Source organism: Falco rusticolus, chromosome 20 (genome assembly GCF_015220075.1).
Source record: "Falco rusticolus isolate bFalRus1 chromosome 20, bFalRus1.pri, whole genome shotgun sequence".
NCBI classification, from domain to species: domain Eukaryota; kingdom Metazoa; phylum Chordata; class Aves; order Falconiformes; family Falconidae; genus Falco; species Falco rusticolus.
In genome coordinates, this window is record NC_051206.1 from 1,132,392 (window position 1) to 1,156,869 (window position 24,478).

The following is a 24,478-nucleotide window of genomic DNA, read 5'->3' on the forward strand; positions in this document are numbered from 1 at the left end:
GCCTCAACATCAGAAGCAATGATAATCACGATAGCCACGCAGATACCAGGATTATTATTATATTTTAACCCACAAAGCGCATGATGTTGCACCAGGAGTGAGATAGCCTGTTGCTTTGTTGTGGAGGGTTTTTTTGTTAAGAAGAAGTTAAATATCCAAATGGACAGCAAAACAGAATGGGGGGCAGATATCTGCTGCCATTTCCCACTTCTCCAGCTCCTCCCAGCTCGGAAGCCTTGAGCCCATCCAAACTGGCATTTTGCAGCTGAAGACCTCGATCTCCATCTCTTGGCAGCACTTTGGGACTCCGCTGGAAAGTCCTGGCTGAAGCCTGCCCCAAACCCACCCAATTTAGGGTGAGGAACTTCTGCATCTTCATTTTCAACCAGCAAAAGGGCGAGTGGGACACTTGCTGTCAGCAAACGCCAGCCATAAATTCTCCCATCCCACCCATCCAAGCAGCTAAAGGAAATTTCCATTGAAGGGAAAAAAAAAAACCCAAACAAACCAAAAACCACGTGCTCAAAGCACAAATCCTCAGGGATTTTGCCTCCGACTCCCCAGGGCTGTACGATGCTTACGAGCCACCTGGGAGGACGCGGAAATAAACCTCATTCATCACTTGCAGCTTTTCATATCTTTCCACGCCGCTTAATCAACCCCCTCATTTGTATTTTTCCTGTCCCCACCAGAGGGACCTTCCTGCCCCAGCAAAACCATGCAGGGACAGGCAGCCAGGCAAGGGCAGGCTGATTATTTCCTGATTTAAGCCCCAATTAGAAATACTCATTTAATCCCAGAAGCTTCCCACGGATGTCTGCGAGTCCCTGCTGCTGGAAGACCCTCGTGTTTTCTCTATGCAAAACCGCAACAGCTCAAAAAGCAAATTAAACCCCCATTATTTTGTTGCAGAACTTGCAATTATTTCTAGCCAGCTTAGAACACTGACACTAATTATCACTGGGTGCTGTATTGTAATTAGCTATGGGTGTTGGCCTGTCTGGCTGAGCAAGGGCTCCATCCTGCTGCTCTTCCCAACTCATTGCTCCAGAAATTAAGGAGTTATCGCCCCTGCCACAGCAAACACCTCACTTCATCCACTGCTGTCACTCCGAGGCATGAGGAGTCACCTTCACATGACAAGGGATATCCAAAAGAGGTTGGAAATCATGACCCGGCAGTTTCAGCGCTTGTTCCCTGCTTTTTTTGTGGTGGTGGTAGCAAAACATCGTGGTTCTCCAGCACGATCCATCTCAGATAAACCCCGATATTGCACTTCTGGGGATCCACGCTTGCTCTCCCCTTCAAAGCCGAAAGTCCTCTCTCCCCTTGCTGCTGACAGCAGCCAATGATGACTTTTTTTTAAACCGTTTCCAAGAAGAACAGCATTGGTCCCAATTACCAATTTCCTACCGAGACCACAAGATGAAAATTAGATTACTATGGGATACTTTAACATGACTAATGGTTATTCACTCTCTTCCAGCACTTGAAGAAGCCAAATATACACAAATCTTTGAGGCTATGCTCCAATTCTCGTGGTCCGGTGCACAGCCTTCTGCTAGACACAAGCCATATATCCCACGTAGGTGCCGCAAGATTTATTCCGAGGCTCTTTGGTGCTCAGCTCCATCCTTTCCAAGCCCCAGCTTTGCTCACTGTCTCATGGTGGCTCCACTTCTTCTTTTGGATTACACAGTTTTGCATTAGGAATAGGTCTCTACAGGGCTGATAGGGCCAAGACCTAATTGCAATCTCCTCCTCGTTGGGAAACGCTCGTTGATGGATGGCTCTTCTTCTGGCAAAAGGAAGCACGCTCAGAGTCAGGAACGTTTTGGGAAGCAAAGAAGGAAAGGGCTCAAACACTCATTTTCATGTTATTATACAACAAGAAAAAGGTCTGGAAAACCACAGATGTTTTCCCTTAGGGGTGGGCGTACGCATATGCTTGGTGGCTCAGTTTGGGGGGGAATGGTTGCATCTTGGTGCTTCCAGAGCGCTCGAAAGGAGCTCAACTCCTCCAGTCACATTTTCCTGGGCAAGCAAACACACAAAGCTGAATTTGGCTTTTGCATCACAAGGGCCAAAAATTCAGGATGGGAAACAGCAACAAAACGACGCTCAAGAGCCCTTGCAGGGCGACAGCGTGATTAAGCACATCCCACTGCATCATGGTCCTGACAAAACCATCTCTGGCTGTGGAGAAAATAATCCGTCAGCCCACCGAGGGTCTCCTGCGAGGAAACCCTTTCCCATGCAAACGTCACCGGTGCCGCCCAGGCATGTGCCAGGCTCCAGGGGACCTTGCCTATTTGGGCGGCTGTAAAGCTGGATCCTGCTAAAAAATAAGCTGAATCATTTCCAGCTTTCCCAGAGCTAATCAAGTAAAAAGCCAGCATTTATCTTTTATTGGCTTTTCCTTCCATAAATTGGTATTTATAGACCAGGGTCTCGTAGAGGTCATGGACAGCAGATGGAAAAATCCCTTTTATTCCCCTTTGCTACTACATTAAGCACTCATCAGCCACTTGAGAATATACCGCCTTCCAGCCCCTGGAGCAACTAAGATATTAAAAAGCAAACAAAATACAAATTAATCTTGCAAAGGAAAAGGGAAGCTTGGCAACGCAAAGCCCTTTACACAAGGAACCATTTAACATCTCTGTCACCAAGAGATGAAGACGCCAACCTGCAAAATGCTCGTTGCAAGCTTAATTTTTGAGGACTGAATTAGTTGATCTCCTGGATTTATATTCTCAGGAGGGAACGCTTGCCTCCGCGCTGATGCTCTGTTACTCTGTAGCTGCTCCCAACGTAGAGCTTCGGAGACTGATGAAATATCAGGGCGAAACGGAGGTAGCAACACTTTGCTGTGAGGCAGCTGCGCCACAGAGTCGATAGATATTGAACCCTGGCAGCGACCTTTCAAAGATCTTTTTCTTTTTAATTGGACTTGTGCCACCTTTTGCTTCTTTGGGACGGAGAAAGAGGAGGAGAAGAGCTTTTCTATACACTTGTTTTTTGCCTTATTATAGTGGCTCTGTCTTCGCCTCACTAAGGAGGATGAAATCCTGTCAGGAAACATCCCCCGCAAAGACACGGGGATGGAAAAGCTGGAGATGCTTTTCCTGAGGTCAGTAGAGAAGCTGCTGAAAGAGCACCTGGGCATGGCAAGGGGGAAAGAGCAATGCACGAGGTTATTTAGCTTATTTTAACAAGAAACGCATTTTACGCACGCTGTAAACCACTTGGATAAGCTTGCTAGAGACAGGGAAAGCAGGGATACAGCCACCAGAAAACAAATGGATGTGCTTTGCTGCACCTGCTGAAAGACCTGGGGTTGCTTCATAATTAAACACGACTAGTGCGAGGCCACAACGTGAATTTGCCACTGACTGCCAGCGACTAAATTAAAATGTCTTTCTGAGAGCGCTGTGAAACACACGGCAGTTTGGCCTCAGTCGGCAGCTTGGCTGAGAAGAAGGGCAAGGAGACAGGGATGTGACTGGAGAACGAAGCGCAGCAAAAAGAAAAAAGAGAATTAAAGACACTGCAAAGGCAGAAAAATAATTGAGTCGGTGTGTTTACGCTTGGCTCTGAATGAAGTAAGACAAACGAACACAACCGCTTCCCCATTCCTCAAATAGGACTTTTTTTTCTCCTTTGCTGGATGGCTTACTTTGAAAGAAAAAAAAAAAAAAAAAAAAAGGCAAACATTCATGATTTAAGAGCAATCAAAAAATTACAAACTCCCTCTGCCTTGCGCTGTCCGGGGGAGAGGCTGGCTGCCGTGTGGTGATGTACTCGGGCAGGATTTTTCCCTGCCTCCTCACTCGTTCAATCAGTTCAACCTAACAGGAGCCAGCAGATTTCCAGCTTTCCCCAAACCCAACTCACCCAATGCCTGCAGGCACGCAAGCAAAGCCAGGCAGCCCACCCTCTGCCTTTGGCCTCATGCACAGATATTTGGGGAAAAGTAGAGAAAAGTTAAAAAATCAATAACTTTCTGCGTGATGGAAAGCCAAAACTTGATGGTTTTCTACATCCGAGCACGATGGAAAGGCAACACTGAGAGCAATAATTCCCACTCTCCATGGATGCTCTGCATCAGCCAAAACTCTTCTTGGGTCCTTGTTTCCTGCAAAGAAGAGTCAGTTTCTTGCCCCAAATCAAGCACAAATCCCTGGCCCTCGGATGATGAACATCAGCCGAGCTCCAAGCCCCAGCCTTCCAGCCCTCGAGCCGCTCACCATCACCCATGAGGGTGAAGTCTGATCCTGAGGAACATCAACACTTCGAGGAAAACTGGGCAAAACCTGAAGCTGGACTCGGGCTGTGGATCACGAGCCCAGCCGTCGCCCCAACACCCTACAAGGTTTCCACCAAGGTGGTCTGCAGCTCCAGGGAGAGTCCTGTGCAGGGTATGACAGACACCCAAAGGCCAAAGATGGGACAGGTCAACATGTTCACTCTCCCCAACGTTCAAGGCACTGTCACCTCCCCGTGCCAACAGTGCCAGCCCCTTCCCCCTTGGATCAGCAATTCAATATTCTCAGCCCAACTTTCTGCTGGCAGCTGCTGGGGATGAAGCTGTTTCTGGGCTGACAGCTCCTGGAAACACAGATGGCCATTTATAACTTAATTCCCTCCAAAACTTGACAGAATCAAATCCAATTTATATTTTAAAACCTGGAAAGCATGAGCAGATGGGAAGAACCGAGGTTCTTCTGAAGAGCATTTAATGGCACGACAGAAAAATTACCACCTTTGCTCAAAAGCACTTGATATTCATCAAGGCTCAGCAATCCTCATTGGTTTTTCTCCCCATCCTTCCCAATTAAGAGCATCATGTTGGCAGTTTAATGAGTAACGCAACAGGTGGCTCCTGGAATGGTCTTCCGACACCCTGCGAGGCAGATGGAAGAGGTCGCCTCTATTACGGCACTTTCTCACCCCCTTTCTCTGCCCCTTGCACTTCCTCGAGGTAGCACAGCAGAAGTCCCTTGCTCATTTGCATGCTTTGGAGAAAGCACTTCAAAACCACGGAGCAGCACAGGATGGGGCACAACACCTGCTCCCCCATCTCAGTCCTTCGTTTGGACCATCCAAGAACTCAAGAGAAAAGCCCACCCTTTGAAAAATTAACTCAACTTGCCACATACTTCCCCAACAGCTTTTGCTTTGTTCAGCCACTGTTCTACCTTTCACTGCAAGCAGCAACACGTAAGATAAAATAATTTCATTCCCATTTAGATAAAACCCCATATCTGGAAAGCATCACCAAATACCTCCAGTGCCAAACCCCAACATTACATCCGACACTATAAAAAGAAAGCTTTCCTTGTCAGCCTCGAAAAGGCATGGGGAAAGAAGAAACAAAAGGATCAAATCAACACTAAATCATCAAAGTTGTGTCAAAAGTAATTCTGGAAAGATCTAGGAGAGATATTCACCCCCTTGCTAGCGCAGCGCCAACAGTGTCGCCAAGGGACAGCCCCAGCTGCAATCCAAAATTTCCCTCCGTATCGAGCATCCATAACGAAGAGCTTAATTACCTGTGCTGAAAAGTTGCTTGGCTCCTCAGGCATCATTAATGGGAAACGGATTTCATGAGGCATGGAAAATCCTGCTAGATTTACGATTATGGTTTATTTTGGTTAATATTTATGCTCTATTTGAAGAGAGCTGTAAAAACAAATATAAAAAGATTTGCTGTGCTGACATAGGCATGCCTTGCTTTTCAGATGCTATTACTTGATCAATAATTAGATTTCAGGAGCGCGTTATGAGACAGTCAGCACTGCAGTCGTAAACTATTAATTTTGCTAAGGAGGCTCTAGAATCTGGATGCCCAAGACACAAATTTGCCACCCGAGCCACAAATCTCAGATGTAAATGAAGGGGGGGGGGAAAAATTAACGAAAAATTAATTCTTTTCCTCCTCCCGCAGAGTGAAAGAAGCCAAGAGGATGCCAACCGGATCCGCCACGTACCTGTGGAAGCAGAAGGGAGCAAACGATGCCCAAGGTGGCCTCAAAGTTGTCTTTGAGCCAGAGCCCGACGGCGTGGATGCAGCCTCGTACGTGGATGATGTTGAGCAGCTCCAGGCGCTGGAAGCAGAGCGGAGGGAAGCATCATGGGTCCATCAAGATGTTGGGCTTGGGGGGAGACGTCGGGTTTGGGGGGAAACGTTGGGTTTGGGGGGAGACGTCATTTCTTGCATTTGCTCCTTCTTGCGAGCCAAGGGAGCGGCACGAGAAGCATTTGGGAATTCATTTCTTGGCTTGCACCTTTTCCTGGGTTTTCTTGCCAAAACCCCATCCCTGGGAGCTACGGACCATATGCACAGAGATACCGCAGCACTTTGCTGCGATATAGCCCCAAGGTCACCCCCGGAGGCCTCAAAATCAGCTTCTCTCCTATCCCCAAGCCTCAAAACACAACTCAGAGCCAATATTTCCCAGGGCTGACCCAGAAACGCCACACGCCAAAACCTACAGAGACCACCCAAAGGTGTCCCGAGCCTGCCTGTGCTCCGTGAGCCCCAGCAATGCCCCGAGATGCCAGGCAAAAGCAATAAAAATAAATTTATACAGAGCTGCAGTAACAGCCATCCTTGGCGTGGAAGAGCTTGTCGGCAGATAATGGGTTTGTTTTAGGGGATTTGGGGAAGAAGAAGCAAATCTCGTACTTTCGAAGGAAAAAGCCAACGTTACCTCTTTATCGAGCGTCCTGTACCCACACAGGGTGTTGATGACTTCTCCAGGGACCTGGGGACAGAGAATTGGTGAACAGAGTTAGCTTGGAGAAAGACAAAAGGGAAACAGAAGAAATAAGAACAAAAAATAAGGAATAAAAGAGCTCGCCCCGTTGCCTCAACCATTCAGCTACCCTTAAAACTTGCTTTGCTACGGCGGGCTCCTTTTTGCCCAAATGTAACGCCAAAACCATGCACGCTGGCAGTAAGTTGTTGAGTTTTTAAATTTTTTTTTTTAAACCATTTTTCTCTGGTTTCTGCTGTTTCAGAGGATGCTCACGTGTCATGTCCCAACGCTTTTCCAGTGATTTGAGCCGGGACCACCTCCATGTCATACCAGCATTCAGCAAAGCAGCTCTTTCAAAATGTTCCCTTGAATTTCTCCTTGTTTCATTCCGACCACCTTTTCTAGCACCTTCAGTCATGTCTGTCCTTCACAATAAACGGAATTTCACAGGGATTAAACGTCTTGGACTCTCTAGAAATCAAGGGGGAATTTCCCCAAAGTCTTCCACCACTTTGAGGAGAAACGTAAGGATTTTAAGACATTCCCAAGGCCTAGATCTTGGTTGGCCCACAGAGATGCCTCAAGAGCTGCAGCTAATGAGAGAAATTCCAGCCAAACACTGCTATTCAGGACCCCTATAAAATAAAATCAAACCCAATTCCTCTGCTTTTGACAGGATGGAAATGGGTACATTTTAGGTTACAAAACTGATTCCTGCTCATCCCCCCAAAAAAGCGAAGCTGGAGAGCAGCTCCGGCACATCCTGAGCTAGTTGGGTACTTCGCACCTCTTGGGACTGGTTTTCTGATGGGGTTTTTTGGGGCTTGTTTCACAGATCAAACAGCAGCTTCTATAATACCATATATTTCTAAAGGTACCCCTAAAACAATAATGTGCTGAAATTATTAGGCTTTCAGAAAGATGGCTTTGACAACCAGTAAAAGCTCCTGGGCAACAAAACAAAAACATGCCTTGCTTCGGAGGCGCGGAGATGAAACAGAAATGTGCCCATTTAGATGTAAATGATGCTTTTCCTGCAAGACACAGCATAAAAGAAACGTGCACCTCTGGACAGACTCCAGCCATAAAGCTGCGACTTGTTCCTCCCCTAATTGGCAGGGAAATTATTCCAGCGCTACCCTTCCAAGAGCTCCTGTACCGAAGACATTACTCGCCCGTGCTATCAAAAAATCCCATCTCTCACCACTTCAACATGCTATTTACAACCCGGGTGTAATTCAGGAGACTAATTGGTCCCCGTGCATACAAAAGATTTGCAGAGAAATCTGGAGATCAACAGCAAAGTGCCCAGCAGCGTCGCTGAGAGCAAGCTCAGCACCATAAAACGGGAAGCCTCCGCCATCAGGGAAATTTGCAAAGCTCTTCAGGCAGGTGCTGTCACCTCCAGTGGTCCAAAGGAACCTGCACATCACCAAGGACCCATCTAGTTGGTTGACATGAAAAAACCAACCCAACCAACTGGTTTTCTTCATAGCTTTCAGTTGTCCTCGCTTTTCAGACTCGCTTTCGCGGACGTCACAGGACGCTCGCCCATGAAACGCCGTTGCTTTCTATCGGGCTCACGGTTTGAACGCGTCTGGCTGCAGCACAATGAATTTATTCCCTCTCACGTTAAATAACCAAGGGTTTCTTGGTCATCTCCAGCCCTGCCCATCTGTTTGAGTAATTCCCTCAACACCTTTGCACGGAAGGTAGAAAAATGAGGTTTTAGCCTCGATCGACTTTTGTTAAGGTCTTGCATGGAAGAGAAGGTCAGAGCTGAATTGACATTTCTAACACACCACCAGGCAGAAGCCTTTATTCCTCCAGAATGCATTTTGATGCCTTCAGGGATCACAGAAGAGCAACACACAGAGGTTTAAAACCCACCGAGGGCAGAAGACTGCAATCTTTGCCCTTTTTTATTTAACCACCTGCTTTTCCTCCCCCAGATCAGTGCCAAATGTCAGCGGTGACACTTCGCAAGGGGTTCAGAGATACTGCGCTTGGCAGAGGCTCAGCTGCACCGCGGCTCCCTGGGAGGAGGCACAAGTGCATTGGAAAACCATAAGAGATGAGGACCCAGTCTCACACCCTCAAGGAGGTGCATGTTTGCCCATTCCTTCTTCCTGGGAATATTTTAAGGTCTACGACCTGAGAGATAAGACTCTTCAAAGCAGCCAGGGCATTTTTGGAGGATGTCTGCTGCCACAGTTGCAACTCAACCTGGAAGATGCCCCAGAGGATGCAACACAAAGCTCTTGGAGGCTCTTGTACAGAAAACGTCTTTTGCTGGAAAACAGGATAGCTTTATTGCTGTATTTAATGACAGGTTGAAAGCGTATTGTAGCGAAGCTTCTAATCCATGTTTCACGCTCCTTTCTTCAGGCAGGCCCACGGGAACACCAAGTGACCACTTGGACAAGAAAATGGACCATCTAAGCAGCGTGCCAGGCCCAGAAAAAGCTCTGAAGTTGGACCTGCCGGTCAAAATAGCTTTTTCTCCAAAGTGGTGTGCACAGAGGGAATGTGTCTTGCACGGGCTGTGTCCTGCATGGGCTATTGTCTCATGTTGCCTTGGTTGGGAGGCTTGGAATGAGATGTCCCTAAGCAGGAGGAATGATGGAAACAACCTGACTGCTTTGCCAGTGTCACCCCCAACCCCACGCGGACGGGGCTGTATCGCGTGGCTCGCTCCTATCATCATCTTTTGTTCTTTCCACGACATTACATTTCCAAATGACCTCTCCTGGTACCTCTCTACTTAAATCTCAGAGGTCCTCTAAGGCATAACGATGCTTCGCTCTCCATCTTTTGTTCACATAGGCACAAATAGAGAAGAAAGACACAAGAAGAGAAGGGTTTTCTTGCCCTACAAACTGGTGGATAGATAACTGGTTGATAAAAAAGTTCTTCACAGCGGAGAGACCACCAAGTTCATCTCTACCCGACGCAGAAGAGTTCATACACATGCCCGGGCGGTCCCTGGTTAAGCCTCCAGCTGCAGGGCCACCGCAATGTCTTCTCTTCAGCCCTCAAGTAGCATATTTTGGTGGAAAGGGCTTTTAGTGGAGCTTGCACGTGGCTGAAACCCAACCAGGTACGTCCAGTGTATCACACACAGGTACCTCCTTCACCCCAAGGTGCAGAGGTGCTTCTCCCATCTTCTCAGCCCGCAAGAAAAAAAAAAAAACACGACAACTTTGCAATGCAATTTCAGCAAATAGCTACGAACAGACCTGCTGGAGCTTACGGTAAATGCAATGATGAGGGGTTTCACTCTGTTGTTTAAACTAAGCTTTTATTAGCTTGTTTAATGTCGCAGACAGCAGAAAACTCCCAAGGGAGCTCGCTCTCTTAATCCATTTCATGCACTATTGATATTGTGTCAGGCTGATTTCTTAACCAAAAGCATCTTGCGGTGCCAAAAATCAAATCTCTGAAGAATGAGGCGACATCTACCTGGTGACTGTTCTCCCTGAGAAGGGATTTCATTTCTCATGGAGATTTAGATGCATTTGGCAAGGCCTCGCTTCCCGTAAACCTGCTCCAGCTGTCAGAGCCACATTCATGGGCTTTAATTCTTGGGGGGGGGGGGGGGGGAAAAAAAAATGACAATGATTTACTGCGGACCTCCCCTCCCAGGGTCTGGCTACTCCAGTCCTTCGCTAAAGCATCCTCCAGACCCAGCTCGCTGCAGTGGGGAGCCAAAAAGTTGCCTGGTTTCTTACCCTCCTGTATTAATCATCTGTGATTTCTTCTATCTCCCATCCTGCCTGCTGCACTCAGGGCTTTTGTTTGCCAAAATTGTCACCCAAAACCATGGGGAGTGTAAAAATACCGAAAAATGCATGTGACTCTCTCCATCACATCCTCACTCATAATACAAAAGGACAACACATGAATTTCTAATTCTATCTTCAAGAGCTTTAGGATTCTTAATCAACACCCTGATTAGAGACGACAATTATTTTTGCAGCTGATTTGCATGCCAGGCTTCCACTGATAATTAAACCACCTCAGATTTCCCTCTTTTTCCATTAAAAATCCAACAATGATACAAGATTGATGATATATTTTCCTTGTGCATTTATTAAAGCCTGTGGCACGGCCAGGGTTCGGAGGCAACGCCGAGACTCCTGATGCTCTGCACCTCGAGGAGGTGTTGCTACCAGGATTACACTTCGCAAATCCTTTTTTAGCAACATTTCTAGCTTTCCTGGCCACAGCAACCAGGGATATTTGCACTTTCCCCCCCCTTGCCTGGGCCCAGCTCCTGGCATTTTATCCACAGCATGCGTTAGATTGATTGCAACGAGGTGGACGGTTGTATTCAACAAGAGGGTATCAGAGCACTTAGCTTAGTCTCAGCAGAAAAGCACTGCTTGGCGGGGGGTGGCTTGATTTTCAGCTCTGGAAATCAGCACAGGAGACCCTAATGGCTCTGCAAATCCACTCCCCCCCATCCCCCTCTGACCCACCTCACAGCGTGTTGGAAATGCAGCCTTGCCAGGGCAGTCGTTCATGAGATATTTTTCCTATCCCATTGCACAAGGGTGGCTTTTTATCCAAATACTTCTCCCGGCCTCATTTTCAGTAAAACCCTCCGAAACCCCCTCGTCAGCAGCAGACACCAGCAAACATGACCCCGTGTATCGCTACACCCCGCAGCAGCCAGCTGCAAAACGTGTTTTCTTGGACAGGAAAGCAGAAGACAACAGCTCATACAGATCCAGGCTGAGAGGCAGCCAAGTCCTTTTAAGATGCTGCTATTTCTTTGCAAAACAACCCTCCAAACCATTTTATATCACTTATTAGACTGAAAAACAGGAACTCAGCATTTGTAACAACTCCTCTGCATGATACAAACACAACTGATAGCCCAGTGCTTTGGTATTTATTCTACGTTAAAGCAGCAGAGCCTACTAAAATACAGTGTGGTCCATATATATATTTTATTTCTTTACCACCTCACGCTGATGCTGTCTCAAACCGCTTTGCAAGGTGGCAATGCAGTTTACAAGAAACCCTATAGCACAGAAATACACGGTAATAACCAGTTGGAAGAGGGTGTTTTGCTGAAATACTGACTAAAATAAAGGCTCTTGCCGTGCCTTGGCTGCCTTACCTTCCTGATACAGCATGTGTAGGGCACCCCGCATGCCAGCGGCCCGCTGCCGTTGCAGGAGTGGTACTGGTTAACCTCCCAGTCTCGGTATTCATCGCCACCGCAGCAAGAAAACTGCAAAAAGAAGAAAAGGAGAGGATGAGACATGCAGTGGAACCAACCTTGACATCTCCAGCCTGCCGACGCATCCCCCTCCAGCCCTGCCCTGCATCCCCAGTGCCAGCACCGACAGCCCCAGTTATTTTCTGCTTTCCAGGACCCTACATAAGAAGTCGAAGACGCTGCGTGAAAAAAGAAATGTGAGTGTTTAGCCCCATTTTAGAGGCGCGCAGCAGCTCTAGATGCGTGCATGCGTGTATTGGAGGCATCCTTGCTTTCACGAGCCCAGGCTCATTCATGCTGCACTGATTTAATTACAGGTGACTAATCCATCCTATTCCTGGGGCACGCAGGAGAGATGGCTCTTTCAGCACCTTGAATGAACGTGTTTCTTGGCTCTCGAAGGCAGCTCAGCTAGTTGGTGCCATTCGACAAAATGCTAATAAGGCTCTGCAGTCTAACAGGGATTTCTCTTCCCGTCAAGTTAAATTAGAGATCAAATGCTACAGCTACAAAGGAAGAAAGCTGCTTTTTTCTTTTGTTCGCACAATAGGGAAAAAAAAAGAAAAAGAAAGTTTAATGAAAGTCATTTTCTGTTCTCCACAGAATAAAAGTGGGCTTATTACATACCGAGTCATCCCTTCTCTTGGTAAACAAGCTTGAATCTTTACATTTTTCTCCTGGAAAAAAAAAAAGCCTGAAGTGGGCAGCAGAGGTTTGTGTGCTTGATAACAGGAAAAAACCAGGTTTTCCCTGTTTCTTGAAGCACCACTCTCTTCAAGGAGCAGTTTTCGGGAGAGGTTTAACTCTGTGAGCATCTGCTCCCCATCCTGCTGATGGGCTGGGGGCAATACTCGCCAGTGGGAGTAGGAAAAGCCACCAGCTCTCAGGGTCCTCCTGGCCTCCTCCCATGCCAAAATGTGCAGATACGGCCAGGAGCAGCCAACCCACAGACTTACAACTATTTTTGAACTTCTTACCTTTAATTCCTCTATTGCTTTTAATCCTTCCCCTTAGCGAGGGTGAGCGTTGCCTAGAAAGAGGGGGAGAAAAACACCTAAAGGGGTATGGGCTGTTGGTACCTATTTGATATCCCCAGGCTGCAAAGAAATTTTTTCCATTTGTTCCTGTAACTGTGCAAAAATTGGTAAAAAAATCCTTATGACGAGGCTTATTAGCTGCCAGGAAGCCTCACACTGGTGTTTTCTTCTCTGCAGACAGAGGTTTAGCCCAAACTCCTGTTGTGCCTGGATTTATTTCTCATAAGCCAAGACAGCCTGCAGTGTGGGTTTTACCTTCAGGTGGGCTCCCGGAGCTGGGAGAAGCACAACAAGCAGAAAAACCAACGTGAGCCCACAGAAAGAGCCTCGCGGGTGGCATCCGAGGAGCTCTCTGTGTTGAGGACCGCAGCCGCCACCTGCAAGATGCTGGCTCGTTACGACCAAAACCATCACTCTGTAACGTGCTGGAACGAGCCGTGCTGGTGAAAGCTGCCTTTCATCTTCCCCAAGGAGAAAGGAGGAGGTTTCCAAGCGCAACATCCCTCCGAGCCTTACTTTGAGTTTGGAGCTACTGGGGTTTGAAGACCTGCAGCCCCGGCAGCTCTTTGAAATTCAAATCCTGTGCTCAGCAAAGCGCTTTGAACTCTCCTTTTCCACCTGTAGTTGGCAAACCATTAAAAAAAAGATCAAGCGAGGGGCAGCGGAGAGCTGCAGTTAGCAACTTGCAGCAGACCTGGGCTTTTGAGTCGCCGTGATCTCCAGCCTCGCATCCAAGGCCTGCAAAGGGCAATAGTTCAGCAAAAATGCCTGATAAAAACATCTAAGTATTATTTTCTTTAGGGCAATTTATTTCCATATCTATTTGCTCACAGGCAGCCAGACCAAGCAGGTGTCGACAGCTAAAACCACATTATTTGTACCATCAACCTGGTAATGAAAAATATTAACGTCTGGCACTTCGGACAATAATTACTTGCTGGTTTTACTGTATGATGCTGGTTTAAGTGTGGAAGGCAGGTGGCTCTACTTTAAAGCATCGCTTGAGAGAGGGTTTAAGCAAAATTGAAATCCTGAGGAGCGTAGTGTGGTTTTGTCCGACCTAAATAAGCCATGTGCCGGCTCACCTATGCATAGACAAGGGTTTTAATAAGGAAAACAGTGAGAATAACCCCTAAACGATGGTAACAAGCTGCTCTGAGATTGTGTTTTATCAAAAAAAACAGGTCTGGGTGCAATCCTTCCAGACTGACTGCTAGTCTTCACTCTCTTGCGGGCTGCTCGGGTCCCGTAAAAGCAATTTCCCTTCTCTTAAAATCACTTATTCCTCTGCATCACCTCTCCCCTGTCCTACCCTCAGGTCAAAGCAACCCTACATTTCAATTGCCCAACGTTGCTGTCGTTCCTGGATCGGAAATCATAATTGCTAATAGAAAAGCTCACAGTGATGAGCTAAACGTTCTTGCAGAGCTCCTTCTCTCGCTACAAGATAAAATGTGCAGACGTTCAAGACTTATCAGCCACACTATAAGTGGCAGCCAACTTCTTGTAGTACAGACAGAGACTTTGAGATGAAGATCGTCCCCCTGAAAACTTTTTATTAAAAGTCAAGGGAAGAAGGAGACGGGGCAAAATGTTGCAAAAATGCAATGAGATTATATGCTCAGTACCTGATCCTTGCTTGTTTGGAGATACAGAATCCTTCCCGCAAATATGTTCTGCTTTATCTGGAAATTTGTGGTCTAATCTCCTCATCACCACTCGTTGGGGATGGCTCCAACATGAACTTCCCGACTGCTGGTGGCAGCAGCCATTTATCATTCATACAGAGAGGTCTGAATTACAGCATCTTTTTAGAGAGGTTGGAGTAAAACTTGAAAAAGATTCTGATCTTTCTCAGAATCAGTTGCATCTTGCGACCTTCAGAGGGCTCCTGGTCTTATTAATGTGCTCGGTTCACTAATGATGACTCCAAGAATCAAAAGCAGGTGTTTAAGCCCAGAAAGGGGAGAGTGGAGGGCACCACCAGCCTTGAATTCCAGCTACATCAAAGAAAGAGCTTCGCAGTCTCCTTTTTCTTCAAAGCGAGAGACAAGATTCGCATGTTTGTGATGCTTCGACCCATAATGAAAGGCGAGAAATCAGGCTGAGGTGAGAACGTTCAAAGTTTCTCTGAAAGCAGCTTTGCCGGCAAAGCCTGGCTCTGCTCTCCAAAACCAACCCAGGAGATGTAAAATCGCTGCGATTTCCCTCCTAGCTCTCAAAGTTTGGGGTTTTCCCACTTTTTTTTTTTTTTTTTCCCATTCGCCAAATGCTTCGAGCCAAGTGCTTCCCTCTCATAGTAACACAAATAACGGATAAACCAAATATCCTCACCAGCAAAACCTACATCTCCCAAATTCTCAGGAGCAGCTCTCACCAGTACTGGAAAAACCAAATTATACATTGGAGCCAACCAAACTTGTCCGGACCAGCCAGACACTCAGTGATGTGGGTAATGACTTCAAATCCTGACCCGACTTGGCTTTTCAACGTACTCACGGGGGCGCATCATCGCTTTGCTGAAGCACCACTACCCTGGTTTTCAAGAGTCAAAAGAGAAACAGATCTAGCCGGGCCTCAATAGAAGGAATTAGGAAGGTGTTTTAATTTAATATTTAATACTTAGTACCTCAAAGAAGCTACATGGTGCATAAAATAGAAGGCGACAGCAGCAGCGTATCAAGAGTTTGGTTAAAAACAATAGATTTGGGAGGATGGTTTAATTGACCCGCAGGCTGGCTTGAGGATGGGGGCTGGATCCTGCCAGCTCCTGGCAGGCTCTGAGTGTTCGATATGAGACAGAATATGCAACCACACGTATAAAAACGTTCAAGCAGACTATGCCAAGCCCCAGTATTGGACTGGGCACAGCTCTTGTCAGCACCAAGAGCAGTTTGCTCCCGGTCTTGCCTGTGGAGAGGCTGGAGGTCTCCTCTCCTCCCAGCAACTGTGTGAAAACACCTTATCTGCACTTTTCCCATTGAGACAAGGGCTTGGCTAGCTACTGATGACACCTTGAGTAAAAAGACTTACCTAAGGTGGCCTACCTAAGGGTCACTGCAGCCTGAAGCAGCTTTAGCCCATGGTATTTTATCCTTCCATCTCTCTGCGCAGGCTGGGGTAGCGATCAAAAGAGCTTTCAGGCATCAGGCGCTGGTTTCCCATCAAGACCGGGAAATATAAACAGCCTGGCTGTCCACGCCATGGTGTGGAGCAGAAGATGCTCTTTGCAGGGCACACAGGTGGCAGAAAAACTCACCAAACCCCGCTGCGGGGTGAGCTGGGAGAGCAGCACAACGCAAAACCGTGCCAAAAGAGCAGCGCAAACCAAGAAAGATCGAGATATTCAAGACAGATCAAGCGAGGCACCGCAGGGATGGGAATAAACTCCAAAAATACAGGGAAAACCGATGCTTCTGCCTCAGCCAGGCATAGAATTCACCACTCCTTGACAAACTTCACAACCAGACCTCCCCAATGCCACCCCTCCCTCCAAACCCAAACCTTTTCCTGTACGAAATCCAAGATGTTCTTGAAGTCAAGGTCATCGTAATAGTGTCTGATGCCCTCTTGGATATTGGAGTGGAAAACGGCATTCATCTGGTGACAGAAAAAAAACCAAAACCATGGCTCACACATGGGAAAGGCACTGAGAAAATATTGCAGGACATGAATTTTTTTTCATAGCAAGTGTCACCAGCTGTTACCGGAGTAAGAATTTAACCTGTGAGCCTATTTCCTGGGGCAAAATTCATCATTTTTGAGCTCTCAGGGCTAGCAGCATCATTTTTGTGGTCTCAGGGCTAGCAGCATCCCACAGCATCTCCCCATTTCCTGCATGTGTGAGCAGACCCACACACCTTTGCCCACCCAGCTTTTCCTATATTAGATTGAATTATTAAGGTGATTTCTTTGAAAGCTCCCTCAAATTCTCAATCTCATCGGCTAACAGGATGTTAACCACTGGCAGGGGGGTTCTGCTGTGTTAGGAGGGGCTGGAGGGGGTGAAACGGGCTGCGACAGCCAACGCCACCAGCCGCACGGTGATTTATCCATGGGATGAGCAACATACGGGAGCAGAGACCTCTTCAGAGCCCTCAATCACTCCTAATCCCAACAAATCATCCAGGAATTCAATCACACCCTGAAAGGGAATGGCTCTCCCTGCTGCCCTATCTCCGAGGAGGCTCTGCCACATCAGGCACTTCACATTAAACATTAATGGAATGGAAAATGTATTTTATAGATGCCTGGGAAGCGTATAAGGGAGCTGGGAGCGGCGGCTCGAAATGTCCTATGCAGAGCCTGGTGCAGGTTTGCCTGACAAACCACCGAGCAGAAATATTAATGAAGGAAAAAGGAACTTTTTTTCTGAGTTAGAAGCAGAGGAAAGGTGGGGGGGGAGGGGAAGAAAACGTTTTTCATAATTCACTCTGACATGAAAATTAGAGGTTGGGCAAACTGGGAATGGGGAGAAGAACGGGGAATAAAGAAAAAGAGAGATGAAGGCACGTCAGAGCAGCAAACAAAGCCTGCCGACAGCGAGGGATCTGGCAAGGAGATCTGAAAAAAACCTTTAAGAAATTGCTCATGTGGAAGTTTATTAAAATGTTAATTCCCAGTTTGCCCACCGTGAAGACCAACACAACAGGCAATGCCGGGGTTTTACCATCTTCTGCCTGGTTTTCCCCAGATGGGCTCACCCCACGAGCCTAACGCCTTCCCAGGAGATGCCAGCCCCAAGGCAGCCTCTGTAATTAAATCTTGATTTTAAGGTGGGAGATAAATGTCACAGGGTTAATCATGAAGTTCTGGTTATAAGACCTCCCCACTCCCTTTCCCTTCAAGGATGCTGAACCCATTATCTCTGATAATCTCCCAAACCCCATTTGCATATCAACAGAGCCCATTTCAATGCTTAGCAGCTTCAAGGCCACTAAATTAGTTCCTCGTCCTTGCTTATTTAATACAAAATCCAATTAAATATGTTTTTATCAAGTTTAAATAAACAACCATTGTTCCAAATGCAGATTTGTGCCTCCGAACAATTTCAGGTCAAGTGGATTCATCGCTTGTCGGATCTCTCTTTTCTTTCTCCCTCATTGTTTGATTTTTAATTAGGTTTTGATATCGCCCGTTAAATTTAAATTAAGGCACAATTTAGGTGCTAATGGTTTCTACTCAATCCAGGAGTTGAATCATGAAGCTGCAGTCCCCTCTCCTGATGGTACCAGTGGTTCCCCATTGCAATCCTGCAGTGCAGGATGGTGCTGAGCACCGTCACTGAGGCTCAAAGGTGGAGCAAAGCAGAGGATTTCATGCTGAATTTCACAAAAACACAGCCTCTATGAGGCAGCAGATATAGGTTTTTCTACACGGAGGAAGGACTCAAGCAATCTGATCTTCCTTGGAGAAGAACTGGTGCACCAGGTTTTTCAGGGATCAGAGGGTTTCTGAAAGCTCCGAGAAGCTGCCGGATGGAGTTGGCTGCAGCATCCAAAAGGCAACATCCTCTGCTGTTGCCTCTCCTCAACTTTGGGGCTTATCAAGCCCACAGCTCCCAGTCCCAGCCTGGCCTTGGTGCTCACCAAGCCAACAGCTCCCAACCCCAACCTGCCTTTGGGGCTCACCAAGCCCACAACTCCAACCCCAGCCTGGCCTTGGGGTTCACCAAGCCCACAACTCCAAACCCAACCTGACCTTGGGGATCACCAAGCTCCTGGTTCCAACTCCAACCTGGCCTTGGGGTGCACCAAGCCCACAATTCCAAACCCAACCTGGCTCTGGGGCCCACCAAGCCCACAAATCCAACCCCAGCCTGGCCTTGGGGCTCACCAAGCCCACAATTCCAAACCCAACCTGGCTCTGGGGCTCACCAAGCCCCCAGCTCCATCCCCAACCTGGCTTTGGGGCTCACCAAGCCCACAATTCCAAATCCAACCTGGCTTTGGGGCTCATCAATCCCACAACCCACACTCCAACCTGGTTTTGGTGTTCACCAACCCCACAACTCACGCTCCAACTTGGCTTTGGGGCTCACCAAGCCCCCAGCTCCAAACCCAACCTGGTTTTGGTGTTCACCAAGCCCACAACTCCAACCCCAGCCTTGATGGGTTGGAAACGATCAAGCTGTTTGCATGTAGGGGAATCAATTTTTAGAGTCCGTAGGTAGGAATCTCAGTTGTTCTCCTGCCTTGTGCATTCACGGAGCCAGCAGAGATTGAGATTAGCAATTTAATTGTTTGATGGATTGCAAGGGTAAGATTAAATTGAAAATGGTAGGGTTTCTGCGGCAGAAGGCGAGCGGCCAAAAAGGACATCTGTTGGAAGCATTTACCATCTCGCCAGCTCAGCTATAACTCTAACCTGTCCCTGTCCTTGCAAATGCAAGCCAGCAGTTAACATAATTGAGATGAGGAGCTTAATGAGCCTTCAAGAAAAAAAAAAAAAAAGAAAACCAAACAAAAAACCAAACACCAAAACCACGGCTGAGAGTCTGCACAGGGAGCTGCGGTGCGGCTCTGGGTGGTGCTGGAGATCCATCGCAGCTCTGGAGCACAATGTGCAGCCCCAGCAGAGCAAGAGCCATGAAAACCTTCATTTTCAGGGCACATGCTAACAGATCCTTGAGGAATTTTCCTCCCCGACAATGCGGGGCTGCAGTCTGTCACCGCGCAGCATCCAAAGGCCTCCCCGATCGCACCCACCTTGTTTTCAAAGATGATTTCGATGAATAGCAGCAGCAGCTCTGTGAGGAAGATCACCAGAAGGACCCAGAAGAACTGAAAAGAGAAAGGGAAGGATTAGCCCCGCTCCAAGTCAGGCAGTTAGCCACAACCAGGGAGACCTGAAAACCAGGAGCTGCTTTGAAACACTTTGAAGTCATGTCATTTCATTACCAGCTCCCCAGGGACCTGAAAATCTCCTCCAAAGATCTTGGTCCTAACAGGTAAAGCATTTTGCTCCCTTATAGAAAGTGAGGCAAGAAGGAAGGATGGATGGATTGAAAGAAGAAGCCATCTGAGTGGCCAAATTCTGCATGGGGAAAAGGGTAAAAGGGATGCAGTGGGAGCAAATGTTATATCTGGGTAGTCACAGGTGCGCAGCATCCCTCTGCGATGGGATGCTGGCGCCAGGTGGAACACTGACATTTCCAAGCTGAACATCCAGTGGAGGATCATCCATCCCCCAGATATGGGCAATAAAACTCATGCCTCTGCCAGAAGGGATTGTGGCACCACATTTAGGCTGGAAATCAATGTCCTGATGGAGCAAACAATTGAAAGGAGAAGGTCTGATGTTCTTGCAGCCTGCACCCGTCAGTCTCTTGATGCTTTGGTCCCTAAAGGAGAGGTCTCATGGGGCATCACACCTGACTTGGCAGAGGATGGAGAGCAAAGCTCTGCCCGGCTCACACTTGTCTCCCCAAGGCTACCTCCAGCAGCGACTTTGGAGACTCACCAGAAAAAGGAAGGTGGAAAGTTACCATGGTAACTAGCTAAAAATCCAAAAGCAAGTTAAAAAAAAAAAGGGGGGGGGCAGGAAGTGGGGGGGAAGAGGTAATTTATTACCACAATATTCACTTTGACCACTGGTTTATTAGAACAGCCTGTTTACAAAGGCAGGCAGTGCAGGGACCCACATGCCCCGAAATGATTTCCCAAGCTTGCCAAAACTAAAGCACCATTGCAGCAAAATGCCACTTCATGCCCCAAACTATCGGGGTTTTTAATTATCTACCCACTGATGAGATTTGCACTGTGCATATTTGCGAACAGCCAACGAGCGTGGCTCCACTAGAGCAGCAGCATCACTTCCATCACCAGCTAAATCAGTTCATAACAGGCCAGGTATAATTAGGCAAGGATCCCATAATTAAGGAATTCAATTAACTAAGCACCTGTTATCTGGTGGCAGAGATGATGTGCATCTGAACTGATATAAAACGGGCTGCTTTGGGAGGAAAGGCCAGGGCAGCGGGGGTACACCGGTTTGATCAAGTCAGGTGCATGGCTAGAGCTCGTAACGCTGCGGCAGCAGTGAGAGGAATTCCGGTTTGAAAACGTTTTTTGCTCTTCACCTTAGTTAAACTCAGAAAGAGGGGGGAAAAAAAAAAAAAAAGAAGAAGCACAAGAAGCAAGCAAGAAGCAAGCAAGAAGCAGCAAGAGCAAGCAAGAAGCAAGCAAGAAGCAGCAAGAAGCAAGCAAGAAGCAGCAAGAAGCAAGCAAGAAGCAGCAAAGAAGAAGGAAGAAGGCAGCAAAGAGAAGAGAAAGAAAAAGAAGAAGAAAAAAAGGGAAAAAAAGAAACAAAGGAAACAAACAAAAGGAAACAAAAGGAAACAAACAAAAGGAAACAAAAGGAAAAGCAACAAAAGGAAACAAAAGGAAACAAACAAAAGGAAACAAAGGAAACAAACAAAAGGAAACAAAAAGGAAACAAACAAAAGGAAACAAAAGGAAACAACAAGAAGGAAACAAAAGGAAACAAACAAAAGGAACAAAAGGGAAACAACAAAAGGAAACAAAAGGAAATCAAAGGAGGAAAAGGGGAGGATAAAAAGCAAAAAAAAGGAAAAAAGGGGTGAAAAAAGCAAAAATTTTTAAAAAAAAAAGAAAAAAAAAAAGGTGCTTTCTCGTTTGTGTACCAGGAAGCGGTTGGCACTCTTCCCAGCCCGCTGTGGGCAGAGACAAGCCGCCATAGCTCCGAAGCCCGAGCAGGGACCCCGCCGCGCTCGCGGTCAGACCAGCACACCCAGAATCACCTACAAGCCAGCACGGCGCGGCATGCGCAGCGTTTCCTCTTGCCCAACACATGAGAGGCCCCTCCGAAAGCACCAGCCCTGCAGCTCCCCCCAGAAATCCAGGATTTGAACCCCAAAGACCCCTCGTGCCGGTTGCTGGGTGGTTTTTCCGCTCTTCCTAGCGCTTTGGCCATTGCACACCATGCGCTGATTTTATCCCCCGCTCCATTTCCTTCTTCCAGCCTCAATTTCTGCCGTGCAGCTCGTCAGTTCAAGGTGTAAGAGGCGAGGTTTATACAATGCAACTCAGCTGTGCATACTGAAATCGAAGGTAATATTTAATATCCACGTTTGATATCTGATTTATAAAGGTCCATGGGACACCAACTGTACCCAGCTCTTAGGAAAACGATGACCGAACGTGGCTTTCAAAAGGAAGTTCATAGGTGGCCAAACCATCGTTTCCAGGAAAGCAAGCCCCCCAGAAAAAGAGTTTAACTCAAGGTCTTCATAAACAGAGGGAAAGCGGCGGCATTAAATAGGAAGAAAGCCACGGCAGATGCCAATAGCAATTCCTTGCAAGAGGAAAACTGCAAACCTGGGAAGTTGTTACGTAGGTGATGCCCAGCCCCCCTGGGCACCCCACCACACGTAACTTTGCCTTCAGAAAGCCCAGAATTTCCCTTATAATTTATAGAGGGGTTTGCAAGAAAAGCAACCACAAAGCTGGGTCTCCAGCACGAGCTTGGAAAATTGTGCAGCCTGAGCAAAAACCACTCTTCTTCTTCCCCCAAATAACGGCCGAGCGGAGCGTGCAAACCCTCGCCAGCTGCATGGACAGAGCAGAAGGTGGCACCTTTTTGCATTCACAAGGATTACAGCAACCACCGGTAACCATAACACACGTTTTGGAGCAAAATTGCTGGCAACGTCCATGCTGGTCTCTTTTAAACCAGTGCATTGCAGCCCCTGCTGTCTGCCAGCCCCAATAAATCAGTTTGGTCCTTAAAAGACTCCAGCAGCAAAATAATGAGTGAAAATCCACATTAAACAGCATTTAGACCCTGCCTTGAGCTGCCTCAGATTTGCAGCAAGTTCAAATGGCAAAGTAAAAATAAACCGAACCACCAGCAGTACATTGAAGAGCTGGTTTTCCCCCCCAGATTTTGCAAAAATTCACCCTTTGCATGGAAGTGGTGGTGCCTCCACGGCGTCACCCATAGGCTTCACCATTTGCAGCCCTGAGAGGAGACAAACGCTGCGAAGGAGGAACTGGGAAGGTGTCTGAGGATCCCACCCACCACCCAGCACAAAGCAAAGCCCAGTTTTCGTGGAGAGAAACTCCCCAGTAAAACCTTCCTCTTGGCCGAGACGGCTGGATCGGGGAGAAGTTGCTCAATTCTGATTAAATTACACTGGCTGCAGCCAGCTCCCTTAAATAGCTCATCAATTCAAAAGCTCACAATAAATTATACTGCTTAATTCCCTCAAACACCTTGACAAGAAGACTAATCACCCCCATGCCCACCATCAGCAGAGCTCCAAGCTGCTCCCTTCCCTCCTCTTAGTCTCCGGCGCCGTTTTGCTCATCGTTAATGTCTCCCAAAGCCCAACTGAGCACAGAAGGAAAGCACCCAGGGACCACGCACCACCTCAGGTTTAAAGACTAATCTCCTTCCAATTTGGGGAATAACCCCCTTCATTAGGGTCATTTGACATAAGCAATATATAGGTAGCCTGGAGCGATCCCTTCCCGTACGCCCTCTGGGTGTTTGGTTTTCTGCCACCTCCCTCCACCAGATGGGATGTCTCACCATCAGGTTTCATCTCCCAGAAGCTTAAAACCCACCTGAAATCCTGAGCTGGTCCAGAGTAAACTCTTCCAGCCCTGGGTCTGGCCAACGGAGGGGTGCAAACCTGCTGCTGCTTCGTTTCCAGACCACGAGCAGCGTGCAGCCACCTGCAATTTCCAGCTCAAATGTGTCCTCACCTGGCAGAAGGGATGAACACGGGTCCAGGGACGGGCTGGAGGCACCGAGGCTGAGGGATGGATAAGCCACGCAGGGATTTATTTGGGAGCCAGCCCAGGGAAGGAGCCCTGAGCCATGGATAGAGGCTGAGCATCACTCCTGAGCTCAGACGCACTTGAGACACCTATAAGCCATGGGAAGCTCAGATGCCAAGCCCCAGTGTGGCTCCAAAGGGATTTTGGATGGGAGAGGGATGCTGTTTGCCAGAGATGAAGTGGGGAAAGGAGAAGACACAGGCAGTAGGAGGGAAGAGCTCCTGGAGCATCATGAAAGCACCAGAGAAATCTGTGATGTTTATTTAATATGAGCAAGCTCCAGCTGTGAAATGCTGCTGTGATCTCACAGCGCGGCCAGGGAGAGTAACCAGCTGCCACAACTGCAGGGAAAAAAATTAAAAAAAAAAAAAAAGAAAGAAAAAGAAAATCCCCAAAAAGCCTTCCTTTCTACCTGGCGCCAGGAGTTTCCCCTGTGGCAACCAGGGGCTGATACAGGAAAAGATTTTACTTCTTGATGATCCATTTCCTCCCTCGGCTCAGTCACAGGAAAGGATGAGATAGTAAGAACTGTAACGAGGATGATAATTTCTAGAGAGGCCATAATACAAGCCAAAACAAAAAGAAATAAACTTATAAATAGATTCTTGGCTACTCTGCAGTGGGATACTGGGAAAACTGAGG

General features: G+C 47.5%; 1 protein-coding gene across 6 annotated transcripts in view; it reads right to left on the bottom strand.

The window, feature by feature from the left end:
• Positions 1-24,478, bottom strand: part of LOC119140339 (tetraspanin-15-like) — a 99,053-nt gene that overhangs the window by 4,502 nt on the left and 70,073 nt on the right. For 3 of the 6 annotated variants that reach the window (XM_037371601.1, XM_037371599.1, XM_037371602.1), the window contains exons 5-9: positions 19,739-19,813; positions 16,536-16,631; positions 11,893-12,006; positions 6,717-6,770; positions 5,994-6,110 (exon numbers count right to left, since the gene is read on the bottom strand). In XM_037371601.1, coding sequence (XP_037227498.1) covers positions 5,994-6,110; positions 6,717-6,770; positions 11,893-12,006; positions 16,536-16,631; positions 19,739-19,813 — 456 coding nt within the window. Of the gene's footprint in view, positions 1-5,555; positions 5,686-5,993; positions 6,111-6,716; positions 6,771-11,892; positions 12,007-16,535; positions 16,632-19,738; positions 19,814-24,478 lie in introns of those variants that run through there. The other 3 variants (XM_037371604.1, XM_037371605.1, XM_037371603.1) reach the window with 3 other exon arrangements.